This window comes from Furipterus horrens, unplaced genomic scaffold (assembly GCF_987537825.1).
Source record: "Furipterus horrens unplaced genomic scaffold, mFurHor1.1.pri manual_scaffold_10, whole genome shotgun sequence".
Lineage (NCBI taxonomy): Eukaryota > Metazoa > Chordata > Mammalia > Chiroptera > Furipteridae > Furipterus > Furipterus horrens.
Genome location: NW_028327180.1, coordinates 71659306 through 71679036, shown reverse-complemented (window position 1 = coordinate 71679036; position 19731 = coordinate 71659306). Strand labels below are relative to the sequence as shown.

General features: G+C 41.1%; 1 protein-coding gene across 4 annotated transcripts in view; it reads left to right on the top strand.

The window, feature by feature from the left end:
• The window catches only part of ARHGAP26 (Rho GTPase activating protein 26), a 485784-nt gene that overhangs the window by 149052 nt on the left and 317001 nt on the right, over positions 1–19731 (top strand). For all 4 annotated transcript variants that reach the window (XM_090288083.1, XM_090288084.1, XM_090288082.1 and 1 more), the window contains exon 11: positions 5336–5414. In XM_090288083.1, coding sequence (XP_090144209.1) covers positions 5336–5414 — 79 coding nt within the window. The remainder of the gene's footprint in view (positions 1–5335; positions 5415–19731) is intronic.

Below are 19731 nucleotides of genomic sequence, written 5' to 3'. Positions count from 1 at the left end.
ATACGGTGGTGGGTAGCGGTTTCCCTGTGATAGATGAATAACGTATTTTCTGCATCGCCCTTGTAGTGTGAGAGGCGGGTGCCAGCTTAGAGAAAATTGCAGATCCTTGATCATGATCCTCAAGCTGATCCAGATATAGCACTAACCAAGCACTGATTCAGAGTGAGAGGAGGTGCTGTGTTTTAAGTAGAATCTTAAGATCGAACTCTAGAAAGGATTGTAAGTCATGTGTTCCTTTTCTCATCTGGAGCTCCTTTGCAGATTTTCTAGAATTACCTAAGGGCTCCTCTTTGTCCTTACCAATTATCAGGCATTAATTCTAAAAGGGGGAAATAGGGAACTCTGATGTTTCACTCAGGAGGAAAAAGGAAATGGCTATGATGTCACAGCCTGTGTGTCCCTTAAGCCCTTGGCCTGGCTTGCTCTGTGGTAGGAGTGTGATTTTCAGGGCTGTTTTCGAGTGTTTTGGGGGTGGGGTCATGAGTATCAGAAGTGCTTGTGGCTCTTCATTTTCCTTTTTAAACTATACACACTGCTCATCTCCCTCCATAACTTTTATCCTACTCTACACTTGCCATCCTGCCTCCCACCTCCTCGGGCCCCATTTTCCCCTGTGATAACTGACTTTGGGAGCATTTAATGTGTCTGACACTTTGAAATGCCTTAGACATCTCTCATTTAGCCTTTATAGCAACCCCATGAGGTAGGTACTCTCATTATCTATATTTTAAAGAAGAATAGCATAGTACAGTTACTTATCTCCTAGGCCTACACAACAAGGAAGCACTAGAATCAGGATAATTGGTGATTCTAAGTTATTTAAAAACATTTTTTTAAAATTCAGGTGTAATTATAATAAGGTGCCCAAACTTCATGTCTATATCTTAATGACTACATTGCACCCACACACACTCTGCCTGTGCAACACTCGGGTCAAGTTTCTGTCACTCCAGCAGTTTTTCTGTGTCCACACCCCATCCATTTCCCATACCCCTTCCCCAAGACAAAATTATGGTTCTTATGTCCATCACTGTAGATGACTTGTGCCAGTATTTGAACACCATGTAAATGGAATCATACCATTTGTATTCTCTCATGTCAAGCTTCTTTCCCTCATTATGATGTCTGTGACATCTTTTTGTGTTGTTGTGTGTAGCAGTAGTTGGTTCTTTTTTATTGTCATGTGATGTTCTGTTATGTAAATATACAAATTTATTCTCCCATCCAAGTACTAACCAGGCCCGATCCTGCTTAGCTTCCGAGATCAGACGAGATCAGGCGTGTTCAAGGTGGTAGGGCCGTAGACCACAAGTTTATTCTCTTATTGATGGATATTCAGTATTTCGTTTTTGTGGATTTTGGCCATAGTGCATGAAACTTTGAGCATTCTTGAGTGTGTGTTTTGGTGGGCATATACACTCATTGCTCTTGGGTATATATCTGGAGGTAGAATTGCTAGGTGATGGAGTGGGTGTGTGTTTAGTTTTGTTTGGTTTTATCAATTTATTCTCCTACCAGAATGTATGAGAGTTCTGGTGGTTCTACATTCTTGTCAGGACTGGTATCGGTGGTCTTTGAATGAGCTGCATTCAGGAGGAGGTTTGTTACAGTTCATTGTGGTTTTCATTGCATTACCCTGATGAGTCACCATGTTGAGCCCAGTTTCTTATGCTTGTCAGCCATTTATTTGTCCTCTTTTATGAAGTGGCTATTCAAGTCTTTTATCTATTTTACTGAGTTGTTCACTTTTTATTACTTATTTGTTGACATTCTTTACATATTCTGAATAAGAGATATATTGGAGATATAAATTACAAATGTCTTACTCTGTAGTTAGTTGTTTCACTCTCTTTTGAACAATACTTAGCTTTTCCATCTCTTGGTATTTTGAGGCAGAAGAAAATATGGAGAGAACCACTGCTGCAGGAAATAAGCCACAGTCAAACCGGACACTACTGCATTCTGTATTCGGATTGTCTAGAGTCTGAGCCCTTGCACTTATGAAGCACTCTAGGGGTTACAGAGCCCTTTATTGTTTGAACTCATCTGATCACATACAGGAGCTCATTGAGGTTCTTGTAGGAGGGACTAATTTCTTTTGACAGCAGGAGGCTTGGGTGGTCAGTGTGAGCTTTCTGGTGGCTGTGGCCCTTTATATTTGCCATGACCTGTGTGCAGGGGTGGAACAGTATACTGCTGGGTTCAGATCCTGACTCTGTAACTGTGGACAAGGTACTTACCCCATTTGAGCCTTGTTTTTCTCATCTACCAAATGGGATAATGAGATTATGCCTACCTTATGATACTGTTGTAAAGATTAAATGAGTTAATTTCTATACAGTGCTTAGCACGGCATCTGACCCATAGTACTCTGTTGTTATTGTAGTTCTTATTTTATTGTGGTGCCTGATAGGATCACACTTCTTTGTAGGACTAGAAAGAGTTCTGATCATTGACTCCATTGCTCTTTCATTGTGTTATATTTTTCTTCCTCATTCTGCAACCTATGCTCCTAATGAGTCCTCTCCCTTTTTTCTCTCTCCACTCTCGTTATGAAAAGTCAGTTGCACTTCAAACAAAAAGTAAATTGGCACCATATATGAAAGTGTGCTGTCTTATAGGGATTGACATGGAAAATGTAGAGTCATTGAGAGTTTTGCTCCTATTATTTTGTTTTAAGGGATGGTGGTTAATAGGGGCAAAGGGAGGGTAAATATTGCTCGATTCCAAAATAAAGAATGTTGACCCATTTACCTTGATTCTAGGAAATCCATACATAAGAGATTTTTGTAAGTGGTTTAAATTGTAATGAAGGAAAAAACCTCTTTTCTAGATACTTAAAGCACTGTGATCCAGATGTAGCTACATGAGGCTGAGAGAAAATTATCTGAACTTGGTGTGATAGGATTAGAAATGAGTGTGTTAAATCCATTCACTTCTCTACCACATGTGGAAAAGAACTTGTACTTTGATACTTCTTGTAATGAAAATAAATCCTGTTGATTTTCCTGGTTAGTAAGGCCAAATGGTTCACCCTTCATTGCCTCTGAGTTTGTCTGAACTTCCTCTTTGTGGCTCTGAGTGGAAATTTCACACTCTGTGCCATGAAGTTGATGTGATATTTGTGAGGTCCCGGAGATCTTGGTGTGCTAGGCAATTATTGTGATCTCACTGCTTGCTGGTGAGCACCTAGCAGAGAAATAGCTTGGAGAATGTCTACGTGACTCCAATGTAGAGAAGAGGGTGTCTTTGCGCTCCAGGGCAGGGAGAACAGGAAGGAAAAGGTGGGGGTGGGTGAGCAGCCAATGGCAGTGGGTCTCAGACCTCACTGTACGTTAGGATCAACTGGGGAGTTGGTTAAAATCCAAGTTTGCAAGCGCAGCCCAGAAGTGCAGTAAGATGGGGTTGGGCTGGGGATCTCCATTTTAAGGGAATGCCCGATTCTGGTCAGTGGTCCAGGAACACTTGAAGCAACACTGAGAGATCAGGTCCAGGGACTTGAGAGTTCTGCACTGGACAGTAGCTTTGTAGCCTTTTAATTCAGGGCCTTAAGGTATTATGCTCAGCTCTTTGAAAGGTGGAGGGTAAAATCAACTCACTATGTCCTCAAACTATAGGGTCATCTCTGTGGGGTGGTGGCTGCCAGCACCCTGCAGACACCCAGTGGGGTCTGGCACACTGAACAGGCTCATGGTGGGCAGTGGGCACTTGGGGTCTGAGGATGAGAATTTCTGCGAAGAGGAGGGAGAACCCTGACAGGTGCTGGTGGAGAGAGAAGTTATCACATCGTGCGAGTCATGTTTGTGTTAGGCTGTCAGTGCCCCTGTGGCCTTCATAGGAATGGCTACCTCCTCAGGAATGAGCGTCTGTCCTGTAACCTGCCTCTTACACTCAATGCACCATCTCATGCATCCACTTGCCCACCCTCACACCCACGTACACCCCTGCCCCCACCCCCGCCACTGCTGCCTCCCTCTCTCCCCCGCCTCTCTCTTCAGTCACGACCTCACACATTCACATCTGCACAACAGTGCACATCAGATCCGCAGCCCCTCTGTACTTAAATGTTCACATCTTGAAAAACTTTTTTTCTTCAGGGATATTGAGAATTGATCAATGAAAAGAAGCATATGGGATATTTAAAGTATGTTCAACTTAAATAGGTCTAGCGTATTCACTGGAACCATGGGAATGAGCCAGGAGCAGTGACTGTTGGTGGGTTGAATGAACAGGCTTCGGTGCCGTGGGGCCCCGGCTGGTGGTCCGAGGGCATGGCAGAACACCGGGTGTCTCTGTGCTGCTCTGTGATCCTCAGCAGCTCTGTGGACTTGGGCAGTAACGGGATTGCATTCTTTCATGGTGCACCTCTCCCTCTTTCCCTTTTGGGCTTTCTCAAACTTTAAAGATGAGTGTTTATGTAAGCAATTCTTAACTTCTTGAGGGTTGCAGTCTTCTTTGATAATCTGATAGTTTGAATTGTTTCTACAGAAAAATACACAGACATTTAGAGGGGGAAGGTGGTTTATGGACTCTCTGGGACCCATCTGGGGAACCTAAGTAAAGAACTGCTTTGATGAGGATAGACTTCTCCCAAGTTCATTTTTATGGCACACATCTCTTCTTTTGGAGATCCGTCTGGAATGGGAATGTAACAAACATCATTTGATATCGTGTGCATGCTTTTTGGAGGGTTTGTGCTCAGTTTCAAAGAGCAAACAGATTTCAATGAGAGGGTGAAAGAGCAAGTGCATGTAAAGCACTTAGCACCTGACATGCTAAGTATTCACTTAAAAAATTCTATACATTTAATATAATCAGAATTACAAAGTTACCTCCATAAAACTTCTCCATCTCAAAAACAAAAGTTTAGAAGCATTGGACTAGCTATTAGGAGACTAGAATCTCTCCAACTTAGATGTTTTGCCTTCTTTTATCTAAAGTCCAGTAATTCCATTCACTTCAATACATATTTATTGCACTCCTAACTGTAAGTAAAGCACTCTGTTAGGCATTTTGGAGAACAGGAATGAACAAGATCTCAAGAAATGAACAGTGTCTAAAGGCATTACTACTTATCTGTGTCCCTTATCTGTAAGTAGAGCCATCTTGTCTGTATTTCTTCCTGGGGCACATGGGCTTGTTGAGGGGGATTTGGGACCATGCCTTTGCTTTCTGAGACTGAAAGATGATGGCACAGAAGAGCCAAGGGGTGTGTGCCTCGTTGTGTAGGTAGTCCTCGGAACCTCTCATTCTGTGCCATCGGTGTTTCTTTAAGATTCATCTTCGTTGGGATCTTTCTTCCTGGGTTCATATCCATGTCTTTCTTTTTCTGCAGGCCAGGGGTTATCACCATGCAGGCGCTGTCAGAAGAGGACCGGAGGCTCTGGATGGAAGCCATGGATGGCCGGGAACCTGTGAGTACAATTCAGGGAAGTAGAGCAGCAATAAAGGTCCTGAGTTGTTTGTTGCTTCCCTAGTGTGGTGATTGTTGCTGGTGCTCCAGAGCCTTGGGGGTCGCAAGACCAAGGTATCAGAGGGAGGGTTTTTAAAAAAATATTCCTGGGCTCATGTTTGTTGATGTTGAACTTACTTCTGTGTAGGTGCTGTCCCTGAGCTTCGTCCTCTCTTTCTAAGGTGTGGCTTCTGCTGGCATTTTACCAGGACTTCCCTTTGCTGAGGCAGTTGTAGCACCCCTAAGTCTCTTAGAGAAGGCAGAATGTAGTTTGGCTTACTGAATAGTTATTGATGCCTTCATGAAGTAGGATTCAAAGCATTATTTCCGTCCCATTTCAATGGGATAAATGATCATAAAAGTGTATACAGATTATGCAGTATATTTTCTTGCCCCCTTCTGGTTTAGCCTCTCTTCGCCATGGTAGCCCACATCCCATTACATACAGTGACATTATTAGGGTTGATGGAAGGGGTTAGGTCTGGTAATGGGATCTACACTCCCATTTCAGAGATGCTGGCCTCTGCGGTTTTCCTGTATCTTGTGACATGTAAAACCACGTAAGGGCTCTGGGGAAGTCCCTAAAGTTGAGCAGTCATCTTATCTTGATGCCAAAGATATCAACTCCAGAGTTCAGCAAATTGCAAGGTTGCAGAAATCCTAAGAGGACAGTTGAACCGTGTCCCACAAGTAAAAGATAAAAAGAATTCACACTGTCAGAGGGCCAATAATTATACTTGCAAAAGCACTATCCAGAGGGGGAAGTGTGTGCAAGGGCCATCAGGCCAAGGTCTTCATTGACTCTAGAACTCTCGGTGTCAAGCTGGGTGTCCAGTATAGATGATTCCAGTTCATTTGTGTGTGTGTGTGTGTGTTTCAGCCTATCCTGGTTAGGTGATCTGCATTGATTGATGTACCTTTCTACTCAGCTACTTTTTTAAAATTTAATAATTTATTTATTTGTTTATTTACTTTTAGAGAGGGGAAAGGAGAGAGGGAGAGAAACATCACTGTGTGGTTGCCTCTCACTTGCGCCCCCACCTGGGGACCTGACGTGCAGCCTAGTATGTGCCCTGACTGGGAATCGAACCAGCGACACTTGGCTCACAGGCCGACTCTCAATCCATTGAGCCATAGCAGCCAGGGCTTTACTCAGCTACTTTTTAATACAAATATAGAACTCAGTTTGATCAACTAAGCATAAACAAATAAATGTTTACCTAACATCTAATAATAGAGAGCACAACTTAAAGAATTATTTAAAGATTTTGGCACAGTTTGCTAAACTCTAATTAAACATTTTTAATCTGAATTATTCTTCTGGGCTAAAGTATAAGATGTTTCTCATTTTCCCTCAATATGTTGTTACTGATAGAAAATTTCTCTAAACAGATACATATTTCTACCTTTAGAGATGTCAGAGGCCTTTGAAAGCAGTTGCCTCAGTAGTCCTTCATCTTTGCTATTATCATCTATCATTAAATGAGCATTTTTTTGGGTGTAAGGCACAGATTTGGCATATCTCTTAATCCATTTATTTCTCTTTGTTCCTTACCATTTCTCAGGTGAGGAAACTGAGGTTAAATCACTTGCCCCAAGTTGTATGGATCTAAGTAGCTACATTAGTAGGGTACAGGCTAAGGTGCCATAACAAAGGGACTTTGAAGTACAGTGGCTTATTTCACCCTCAGTACCCAGAAGTGGGCAGTCTGTGCTTGTCACAGTCATTCTGCCATCCTCAACCATGGCTTCCCAGGTTGTTCTCGTCATTGCCATTTTCCTACCAGATAATGGAGATGGAAATACCCAGGACCCGGAAGAAGGTGCACACATCACTTCCATTGACCCATACATAATTAAATGGCCACATTACCTTCAAAGGAGGATGGGAAATCTGAGCTATGCATAAGCACCCCTCTGCCCAGCCAGCCCCCAGGGCATCTTAACACTTCCAGGGAGAAGGGAAAGAATACAACTGGTGGTTAGTAGTCTTCACCACAGTGGCAAAGCTGGAATTTGAATCCATGTCTAGCCCTAGGCATATTCAATTTTCATCTTTAATAGAGAGAACATGTTAAATTTCCTTCTGAGAAACCTTAATTCATTTTTACAATACTTCCTCTGACTCCTTTGAATTATGTTTCAACTTGTAGGGGAGGAAATACCCAGGAAGAAAAATCCTGTCGGGGCATACTATTCTTAGTATGGATAAAGAATTCAGTACTTTCGGTGTTTTTCTTGTTTGCTTGTTTTTGCTTTTGTTTTTGTTCTTGTCTCCAGTGAGCTGACATCATAAAGCTGCTTTACCAACTCCATGTTAGGCCCATCTCTCCTCCCTCTCCCCACCACTTGATATTCTCTGTCAGTATATAGTTGGTCTTCTTACTAATCACTCCAGTTTTCCTGTAGATTAACATCTGGCCTCTGCAGATAGAGAGCTGTGCTGTTGAAAGAAACACCTCCTTGCTCCAGAATATACATATTAAAGCAAGTTTAAACACAAAATAATTCTGTGTCTAACCATAATATAAAATTATTTTCTTACAGAAGCATATAGCTTGCATTTAAAACTCTACCTCTGTGTGCTTTCTAGTTCCCTAAAGAGATAAATAAATACAGACAAACGATGATTGTGTAATTGGCGGGAATATTAGGCTTAATTTTGTCTCCCATTGCCGAGAGCCTGTAGGGAACCTCACTGGTGATGTATACCCAGTAGACAATTAGCAGCTCCAGTTTTAATCACCATCTCCCTAATTAGCTAAATCTGTTCTCTTGGGCGTTTTGGCTTTGGTAAAGGAACAGACACCTTTTTTTCTAGCTGGTCTAAGAGTGTTCCCCTTAGTTCAGGGAGATGTTAATGGTGGCACCTATCTTTGTTTTTATACTAATACCCCAGTTGATCTGTGATTGATTATTCAGCGTTGGATTGGGGGGGTAGTTTTGGTTTCCATCCTTTTTGGTTTTTTGTTGTTCAAGAACACCTCAAGATGGTTGTTGGTTAAAAAAAACCTCAGTGAACCTTAAATTAGTTGATTTTACAGTGACATTCTAGTCTGAAGAAATGGCATAATGTTTTTATGGTATTGATTGGTGGATGGGTGATGTAGCAAGAATTAGAGTTGTGTTACCTACAACGAGCATTATGGATTTTATCTGTGTAGTGAATTCTAATTCAGATGATGGAAACCCAATTCTAACTTGCATAGGAAAAAGCTGGATTTGATTGACTTATATAACTGGAAAATATTGGAATCTACCAGTTCTGGCCCATTTGAATACCATAATATTTGGAGTTAGTTTCTTTTTTTGTGTGTGTTGACTTCATTTCCAGCAGTTTCTTTCCATGTTACGTTAACTGTTCCAGGCTTACATCTTATTGTCAAGAACAGGGGTCAGAAAACTCTTTCTGTCAGGGGCCAGATAGTAAATATTCTAGGTTTTGCAGCTGCTCAACTTTGTTGTAGCTCAAAAGCAGCCATGGATAATCTGTAAATGAATGGACGTGGCTATGTTCAATAAAACTTAGTTCACAAAAACAGGTAGAAAACGAGATTTCAGTCATGGGCCATTGTTTGCTGATCTCTGATCTGTAAGTCTAGTGGAAAGAGAGCTTATGCAATTCCAGAGGAGTCTCATATTTGAATTGAACGAAATACTTGGACTACAGGATGGGATAGATGGATTAACCATACCTGCCTCACTGGCTCCTGCACTAAGTGCCGCATAGATGGTGGGGAAGGGCTGACTTCCCCTGAGGGAAAACCAAAGCATTGCTATATGAGGAAGAGGGGCAGACACTGGGTGGGCAAAAATCACACAATTTCTCCCTACTCTGATATCCAAGTTCATTACATTTTATATTCAAAGAGCTTGCTCTTTAATACTTGGCCAAGAGTGAAAACTATGCAAGTTTACATGAACATCCTACTGAATGGTGAAAAACTGAATGCTTTTCCCCTAATAGGAACAGGCGAAGATGTTTTAACATCTGGAATTCCTAGCCAGTGCAGTAAAGAAAGAAAATAAAAGGCATACAGATGTGAGCCTATAACTATAAACAAAACCTCAATAAATTACCAAGCTGCCTAGTCAGATAAAGCTTTGAAATGATTCTGCTGGATTTTCTTCATTTTCTGTTAAGTCTGGGTTGATAAGCTATCGAATCACCATTACCACCACATAAACTTCCGTTTTAATCTTCTGTGGCCACTGTCTAAGGCTTGGGAATACACGACTCTCCATAGTACACTGGACATGGAAACCTTAGTCCGGGTCCATAAGTACTATAGCTAAGAGAACTTTTCGAGACAGCAAATTTTCTTTTTGTCAGTTCCTAATAACTAAATTTGTTTCTTTCTTTGCACATTGCTAGTAAGCACATTTGCTTAAGGCAAGCAGATTAAAATCATTAGCAGCCCCCCATCACTGACAACTCATACACACTCCACCTGAAGTACTCTCTCTCCACTATGGAAAGATGACTCAGCGCCACTGAGACTGATTAGATAACCTGGAATCTCAGACCTAGGATCAACCTCTTTAAACCATGTTCCCATATAGTCCTTCAGCTGTGTTTAGTGGTGTCTATCTGGAACTGCTTCTGTTACGTCATTATTTTAGAGGCGTTAGTTCTCCTTCACATCCCAAGGATTCTGTAGTAAAATGAACTATTCACTTTGAGCCAGGACTTGAATTTCTTCTACAGCCAGAAAGTTAAAAGATTGGCAGATACCGGAATTATATGAATTAAATTAGGAAGGTAAGAAACAGGTGGTATATATAGCATCAAAGATTGTGTGTAAATCCATGTATTAGTTTGAAACTATGAAAGTGCCACCTGGGCTAGTATCACACCCTTATTTATGTAAGACAAAACACTGCCTAAAAAGGCCCGTCAGTTGTCCATCTTGGGTAGATAATCCAGGTCTCCTAGCTTCTAGCTCTGTGCTATTTTACTGCAACCGACACACTGCTGAATTATTAGGAAGCCAGAGTTGAATGGTGAGTATCCTCACTTTTAAATGGAGCTACCCTGTTGTAGCTACTGCAGTGGAGTAAGGGAAAAGGAAGGGGAAACTAAGGAAAGGCCACTTCTAGTAGGAGGACAAGGCCATATGGCTTCCTTCTGCTCACCTCCATGTAAAGAAATCTTCTGTTTTAGTCTCTGTGGACTTTCAAACTGAACAAAGGGAGCCCTTCCCTCACCTTTCTCTGCTGTGCCCAAGCCCTAGCCCCATGATCTTCAAGAACTCTAAGGGTAAATGGGTAGTCTCATTGCAGCTCAGGCCCTGTACCTGATGTGTGAAAGTGTGAGCTGTTCGAGTATGTAGAGAAAAAAGTAAGATTGATTACCGTTAAGATGAATTCCCAGAATCAGAGGCAGAATGTCATGGTGGTTACGAATGTGGGCTCAGGCAGCCTGAGTTTAAGTCACTGCTCACCCCCAGTGGCTAACACTGAAAAATGACCTAATCTCTCTGAGCACGTTTCTTTGCCTGCAAAATAGGGATGATAATAATAATACCTTTCTAGGATATTGTTGTGTAAGGATCAACATATATGTATCCTGCTTAGCACAATATATACGGTGAAGTGCTTATTAAAAGTTAGTTCTTAACTGTTGTCTTTTTGGAGAGGAAGGGCATACCTGGATTCTCTCTCTAGCTCCATTTCTAAATTACTTTGCTCATTTCAGCACCGAATTTGTTTAAAGTTACCTTGCCCAAATTCATCAGAATGCAGAGCAGGGACTGCTTTCACTAGCGTGAACAATATGACTTCATTTAGTCTTCACTCTGAACTTTTAGGCGATGGGTGCAGGACAGGAAGTAACCTCCAGCCTCCTTCACTATGACAGCCGCAGCCTGGCAATTTATAATCCCAACTCTATGGCAAAAAAAAGTGATTGAATGAGTGTATTTGATTAGGAAGGTATGGAGTGAAACTGCTAAGCTCTTGTGCAATGATGCAGGCCTTGCTCCTTCATCAGTGGAATGATGGTTTGGAAGAATAGTTCTTCCCATTTTGTGAAGGCTTTCTTTGTAATGTCACATGGTGCAAACTGATGAGGAGTGTGCGAGTAAGGTCCCCAATTTGCTTTCTCTTTCCCCACCTCCCTCTCCTTTGGGCCCAAGCTGCTGGGAAATTGGTTTATACCTTCATATTATTTTGTTGGTGTTTCTCTATGTACTTATTTCTATTCGTGTACATCTAGAAATAAATTCTCTTTTGTAGAGTTTTCGACATAGTATAGTTTTACTATAGGTTATTAAACCTTTAGTCTTTGACATTTAGGTTGTTTTGAGCTTTTCATTACATGATTACAAACAACGATGTAGTGAAAACCTTGTATGTACTTTATTGTCTAGGATGCGTACCAAATGGAATTGCATGTTTGAATGGTATGCACATTTAATATTTTGATAGATATTGACAAATTACTCTCTCCACAGAAATGTACCAAATTATACCTCCTCCAATTAGTTAGAGGGAGACCATTTTCTCCACACTTTTGCCAACACTGAATATTATGGGTCTGTACGTGTGTGTGTGTGTGTGTGAATCTGATGGTGGAAAATTATAGTTTGTTTTCATTTGTATTTCTCAAATTACGAATTAGATTGAAAATCTTTTCTTGTGTTTCTCAGCCACTTGTATTTCTCCTTTTTCTGTGCAGTAATATTCTAGCCACCCGTCACTACTACTAGATCTGGAGTGGTGACTAACCAAGGGCACTCCTCCCCGATCGGAGCTGCTGCTCTCCTGGGTCGTTGGGCTGAGGGGTCCGGATGGGAACCCAGAGTCCTCCTGTACCTCTCTGCTCTCACAGCAGTCTGCAACCTGTTGGACTTCCCCAGCTGCTGCCAATGTCTTTCTAACTCCCAAGTAAAAAACGCCCCCTCACTTCTCAGCTACAGGAGCTGCAGTTTCAGCAGCTACAAGGGCCCCAAGCCCAAGGACCCTAAGACAGGGATGCCCCTCCACCTGGCTGATATGCTCCTTTCAGCCCTTCTACCCATGGCTCCATCTCAGAGCAAAGACAGAAGATGCCTGTCACTATCCCTACTTATTCCACAGGGCAGTCCTTGTCCTGCCCCTACCTGTATTGTTAAATCTACATACAAATTCAGATTTTCTGGAAGTTCCTTCTTCTGTTTTTGTGGCCTCGCTTAACTACTGCTGAACTGCTGAAGAAGTCTGCATGAGCTAGGCTGTAACCCTGAAAGTGTCTATTGCCAGTTTGAGTCAGAATCATGGCCAAATTAAGAGTTCCCTGTTTTGTTTCCTTGTTCTGGAAGATGATATTTTTGCAAGTCAAGAATTTATCAGAGACACTATTGTGTGTATGTTTTTTTTTAACTTTTCATTTTGAAATCATTTCAGACTTATAAAAATATTGCCAAAATATATAAGAATTCCAGGATACCCTTTATCCACATACCCCAAATGTCAGCATCTTATACAACTACGGTGGGATAATTATGAGACCAGGATATTAACATCGATACAGTATTATTATCTATTTTACAGGTCTCAAATTTTGTCAGTTGTCTCATCAATACATTTTTTTCTGTTCCAGAGTTTCATCCAGGATCACACATTGCATTTTGTTGTCACATCTTAGTTTCATTTAACCTTGGACAGTTTCGAGATATGGCTTATTAAAGGAACATTACCATCAGCAGATGTCCAGGTAGTTCAGATCCCCCATCAGGACAGCATCCTATCTCTGTTCCCATGTTTGGGTGTATTTGGGGACTGTTGTCAGTATGCTCCCTCCACCTTGGTAATAATTCCTATCTTCCCATAATTAAACCGCTTATGTTTCTCTCTGTCTTCTCCCAAAGGCTCTCTGATATATATTTAATCTCATGTCATAGACTTTCTTATAATAAATATACTATTTCTTTTGCACATTTTGTCTTCTACCCTATCTGCTCACATCGTATATTCTTCCTTGCAAAATTTACTATGTTTATTATCTAAATTATAGTTGTTGGTTTAAATAAATTTGAGGCCTATAATATAATCTTATTAGACATTCCGAAGCGTGACCTCCCACCTCTAGAAACAGCACCAACTACTGTTGGCCTTCTCTCAGGTATTATGACAGTGATACATGGGAGTGGAGATTATGGTTGGATTAGCTTCAGCTTTCTTCCCCCTCCTCCCCTCCATGGGAAAATAAGTTGATAAAAAAGATCTTTTTGGGAGTGACTTTGTTCATTTGATTGAATGATTGAACTGGCTGCAGCTTTCTCTTCCAGTCTGAAAGCCAGAAAATGGTCATACTTGTTAGTGGTCAAATCAAGGATATCAGTTAAAAAAATATATTGACAGAAAGAGCTGGAGGCATTTTGAATATTAGGAAATCTATGAATTAGGTTGTATTCTTTGTGCTGAGGTGTGGAACAAGATAAGCATTTTTGAAGAATTATCCTTGGCTTTGCTAAATTGGGCTCAAGTGTGGCTCATGGTGCCAGTGTGACCTCATTCTTTTTAGGTGTGTTCCTCAAAACCCTGCCCATGATCCTGAAAAAAAAAAAAAAAAACCCAAAAAACAACAAGCACAAGCAAACACATCCTAAAAGCAAAGCTATTTTCTAGTATGGTTTTAAAACTCTTCCTTTTTGATCATCTGGAAAATAGTGCAGACATGCGGTCTTGTGGTTACAGCCAAAGGCCAAGCAGAAGGGGTGCAGCCCTGGCTGGCCCCTAGCCAGCTGCCATTGCTCCTGTGAGCTGTGTGGTCTTGACCCAGAGCCCACAAAAAATGAGATTCCCTCCATCTTTACCTTTTTTTTTTTAAAGCAAAAAACAGAAAGGAGTAAAGGGAACCAGAAACTGACTTTAAGATTCCTTATATAGGTTAGAAATATGCCCTCTTGTAATTAATCATTGCTAATTCGCTTTGTTTACCCCTTAAGTCTAAAAAGAGTTTTACTTCCGTCAGACTAGGGAAATCATCAACATGCTTGGGATAAACCGACAGTGCTTTTTTATTGGGGGTGGGGGAAGGGGATGCCTAGTGTTGAAATATATTGGAGTACTTTTTAACTTTCTGTCTTCTAACTACTTTGCAGAAATTGATGCCATCTTACTCCTAGTAGTTGTTGACTATGCCAGATGTCTGAAAGGATAATGATTCTTTGCTTTGGCGTGTGCCCACCTAATTCATACCTCTGTTGTGTTGACATCCCAGGAAGATGATTTACTGAGGGCAGGGATTAATCATATCCTTTTTGCCTTTAATATTGTCTAACTGAAGTGCTTAGTAGAATTCTGTGAAAAGATAATGAAAACTCATTACTTATGGAATTAGCTTTGAGGCAGTGACTTGAGTTGGGTTTTGTTATATAATCTACAGTTGAATTCATTTGTTGACTATCGGGTTCTGATAATTATTGGGCCACTTGAAACAGAAACCCATGAAGGCAAAGATCTTGACTTTTTGTTTTTCACTACATCTACAATACCTAGAATAGCCCCAGGCTAAGATCACTGAGCACTCTGATTGAGAATTCATATTCAATAAATATTACTTGAATGAATGAATGGAGAAAATACACAAACAAACAAAGATATCCTAGAGTGTTTCTCTTTTTAGCCACAGGATTTGAACTTACTATACTTAGTTCCATGCTGCTCAAGACTTCTCCATTTCTTATTGATCGTGGGTGCAGAAACCATTGCACTGCACCAGAGGAAGTCTCAGGTTAGAAGGCTTATTAAAGACTAAGGATCTAGGATTGGTTGAGAAGTTTGTAATCTTTTAATTATTGAATACTCTGTAGCATCAACAGTATAGTTAGGATGTATATATGTGTACATCCTAACACATATATTCACAAGTATATACATGTACTTGTGTGTGCATATTTTTTAAATTTCTTGCCATCTGCTGATTTTCCTTGAATTTATGAAAACTGCATAATTAGGCTCAGAACTCTAGTTCCTGATAGTCGGGTGGCCATATTGTAAAAAGAACTGTGACCATCAGTATCCTTGTGACCATGCTGAGGAAGCTAAGAGTTGCTAGGTAAGGGCTGACCTTAGTCAGCCCTCCATTCCTGAGATAATTCCTTTACTTTAGCCTGCTCTTTAGAATTTTAAAAATACATACCCTAAGACAAAGTGCATGTATATACACATATTAGCGCACAGCCCTACCCCTACCCCTGCGATGAGGAGGCACAAGAGAGAAGACGGCAGTAATAATTTCCACAAATTGGTTTCACTCTGTGTGTACATGGATTCCAGTTGTCTTAGTTCACTCTCTTGGTAGTAGAAAAAGGGTTAAATCCATGGGCTTTGGAATCAGCCATCCTGCGTTTGAATCCTGATTCTGCTGTGAAGCCTTGAGCAACTTACTTACCTTCTCTGAGCCCTAGTTTGCCCAGCTGTAAATGGGGAGAGTAATAGTACTTAAGAAATTTTAGAAGAATATATATATACATATATGTCTGTGTGTGTGTGTGTGTATGTAAATAAAATGGATCCTAACTCTGTCCGTGGACCATTCTTCTGTTATTCAAAGACAGAATCAACTATTTGCTTTGAGGGAGCTCAGTCATTTCTGTTTCCATTGACAATTGGCTATCACTTTACTTGCTCATTTGCTTTTATTAAGATGGTAGCAGCCACAATGTCACGGAGAGGATATAGCTTTTAACACCTCACCTGTGTGCATTTAAGTTGTGCTTTGGTGCACCATCCCAGATTTCTCTCACTGCAGTCCCACTGCCACTCTCCTTCATTGATACATGAGAGGATGTAAGCTATTCTTCAGAATTTGGGGCCTCTGGAATTCAGTTCAGTGAACATTTATTGAATATAAACTATGTACCAGGTACTCTATGGGTATTAACAAGCAAACAGATTAGGCACCTGCCCTTGTACCATAAATAATTTTCTTTTTCTTTCTCTTGTACCTTTTCCCAGTCTTGTGCACTGAAGTGGTTAGTCGTTTTAAATTGAATAACCTCCATGCAAGAAAGTCTCTCTTCACCAAATATATACATATATGGCGTTCCATAGCTTCAGGGCCTCATTTCTCATAGGTTTGAAGCTTTCAACGGCCTATTTCAAGTACCTGCTTGTTTCACCAACTCTTTCTCCTCTAAGTGGCTGGTTATTGAAGTCCTGACACTGGAGAACACTGTGTCGTGCTAGTTCAGTATTTCAGGACTTGCTCAAATCAAGGCAGCCTGTCTTACATGGAGAAGACTGTTCTTTTATTCCTTTTTTTAAAGTGAGGTAGAATGTATGGAATATCAATTGACAGGAGACCAGCTAAGAGTTATACTGTCCCTTTGTTCCTGTAAGATGTAGTGACTAGGTCTTATCTCTGAAGGTGAGCTTCAACTGTCCACCTGGTATGGGGCCACAGGCGATGACTTCCTACAGAATCTTGGTTGGCATGGTCCATTTGGGATGGGCTATACCAATGCTAGAATTGTTTTCTTTGGAGCTAGGGTTCTAATGGTATCTGATTGTAACTTTTTTGTTTTCCTTTTTTTCTCTACAAGAGATTTGGAAACACTACATATTCTAATCCTGCATGTTCTAATCTCTGGGAAAGGGCATCCAGACTTTGGGGGATATTGTTAAAGACCACTAGATAGTAGTCAAGATCCGTTAATGCCATTCTTCCTATGAAATAAAAGAATTTTAGGCCCCATAATGGGATGTTTCTGAAGACTTATTAGAATATTCATCCAGTTTAGAGTCCAGATCAGGCTGTACGTTTTTTCTCTGTGCCTATGGTCAGAGTCTAGACTCTGGTTGAGACTAGATCCACCTCTTGGCATCTGGTAGAGTCCCTTTGTTCTTATAATTGGAAATTCCCAAGGTTACCCCTCCTCTATATTACCAATATGTTTTCTAACAAGTTGATAGATTACCCTCTCCACTCAACTCCAACCCTCTGGAGTCATTCAGTTGGTCCTTTCTTTCTCTCCAATTCTGTTTTTTTCTGTCCTAAAACACTCAGCTTCCTGTTAGTCCAGACTACCTGTTTTCCACTTGGATCTCTACACCCTCCTTCTTGGGAACTTGCCAGGTCCTTCTGCCTAGATCAGTAACTTCTTCCAATAGTACCGTATCTGACACATAGTCCACTCAGGACATGTTAAGAAAGTGGGTGAAACTTGACTAGTGGTCAGTGGTAATAGAACATGAACTTAAATGTGTTTCAGGTGTTTCTGTGTCTTCATGGGACATTGAAGTGTCTGTCTTAGGTTTTTTGTTTGTTTATGAACATGAAATTTGCCTGTTTATTTATTGATATGTTTGACATAGGGCTAATTCCTATATTGCTTAAATGTCATCACTTCAAAGGCACATTATCACTTTAATAATCACTTTTGGGGATAAAGGAGACATTAACTATACAATGGTGATTTATTTAATTGGACCTACTGTTAGTTTTTGCATCATTTATAATAATTATTTTACTTTTACAAACTGACTATAGGAAAATAAGAAACTTAGATCCAGTCAGCCTGAGAAAATCACCATTTTGATCTATCACTCTCTAAATATATATGTCATTAGATATATAGTGGACTGAGCGTCGGCCTGCGAGCTAAGTGTCGCTGGTTCGATCTTCCAGTCAGGGCACATCAGAGAAGGAAAACTCTGACTCCAAAAAACCTCCGCTGCCTTGCGGCATACCTCTTCAGGGGAAAGGCTAAGGGAGTAAACCCCGACAGAAAATCCGGAGCCGGAGTCCCTAAGGCGGTTTGACGTTGTAGTCAACACCGGCAACTCCTGCGGCGCACCTGAAGCCAAGCTGTATTGACTCCGTCTTTCCCTTGGACCCTTCAGCTGCGAAGAGAGGGGGGGTCTGCTGCATGGGCAACAGCAGACCCTCCATATCACCCTGCCCAGGCTCTGTAGCTTCAGCTTCACTGGAGAGGACACTCCAGCGTCATCACAAGATGTCGATTCAACACGGGAGGAGACAGATACCGTGTCACTCCCGAGTTGGACTGCACAGCCATTCTCGGCGGTGCAGATAGACTCTTAAGAAGCTACACCATCGTCTCTCGAGACGGACGGCTGCCGACGACGGAACTATACACAAGGATTATAGGAAAAAGGTGTTTTAGGATCAAGGGAATAATGTATGTATAGACTCCTAGTGATATATTATGATTGGCCTGAAGGAAAATTAAGTAGACAGGAGCCTTTTTTGGAGAAGAGAGATCAGAGATTCTTTGAAAAAATCCAGTGACTACTATACTATCTAAAAAAATGAATATATCTGGAAAAGAAATTTTGACATAACATGTATGGGGTTTATAGATCCTTGAATCCACTCAGCTTACAAATATCTGGCATCAAGCACTGTAGGATAGCGTGTCCTTGTTTGACACTGTTAAGAAAGCTCTCCAAGGAGTGACTGAGAAGACGTCTTGCAGTGCTTTATATCAGGAACCTTGTTTAGGTTATTAACACTAAAAGCCTCTCTAGGCCTCTAACAGGGAAAATGGAAGTAGACATTGACTGGTTGCAGATGTTCATCTCCTTATAGTCTGTCTCTTTGGCGAGGACCCATCTCGTGCTGTCCCTATGCAACATGTGGCACACTCCGAGTGAACCGCGGAGAGCTTGCTGCTGACTTGGCCCTGTTTGCTCGGAATGCCAGAATCTTGGCTGCGGTGGTGAGTGGAGGCCAGCTAGCCCAGTTATTTCTTTAGAACAGTCTCTGGAGGCTTCTTTTACTTGGGACTTTTGAAGGCAACAAAGGATTCGTTGAGAATGCTGAAACCCACACTATATAATGAAGCTATGCATAGTTTTCAGCATAATTACGGGGGGAGAGGTCCATGTTTATCTCTCTTTTCATTATCCCGGTCCCAGAAGTCATGAGCTTACCTAGAGAAGCAGAAGTGACGATTAATTGAAAACATGAACTGATGACAGATCACTAATAAATTAGTCACAGCCTAACCAGTTCTCCACCCTGCTCAGTGCTTTCATTTATTTTACAATACCTTGTCTGTGTCCTGGTCTTTCTCTGAATGGCAGGTAAATATTCAAAAGCAGAGCAAGAAAATTTGTTAAAGAAAAAGGCCAAGGGATTTTATGAAGTCCGTCGAAGTTGTATTGGAGATCTTGAATTATGTGCATGGTCATGGGCAAAGGAGGACCTGGGGGTGCTAGACCAGTTAGCCACTGATGAAGAGAAAACACGTGAGGGTGACAATATGGTAGACACTTGAAAGGAGAATGATTTGAATTAAAGGATTAAGAATGGACCCTTAAAAAAG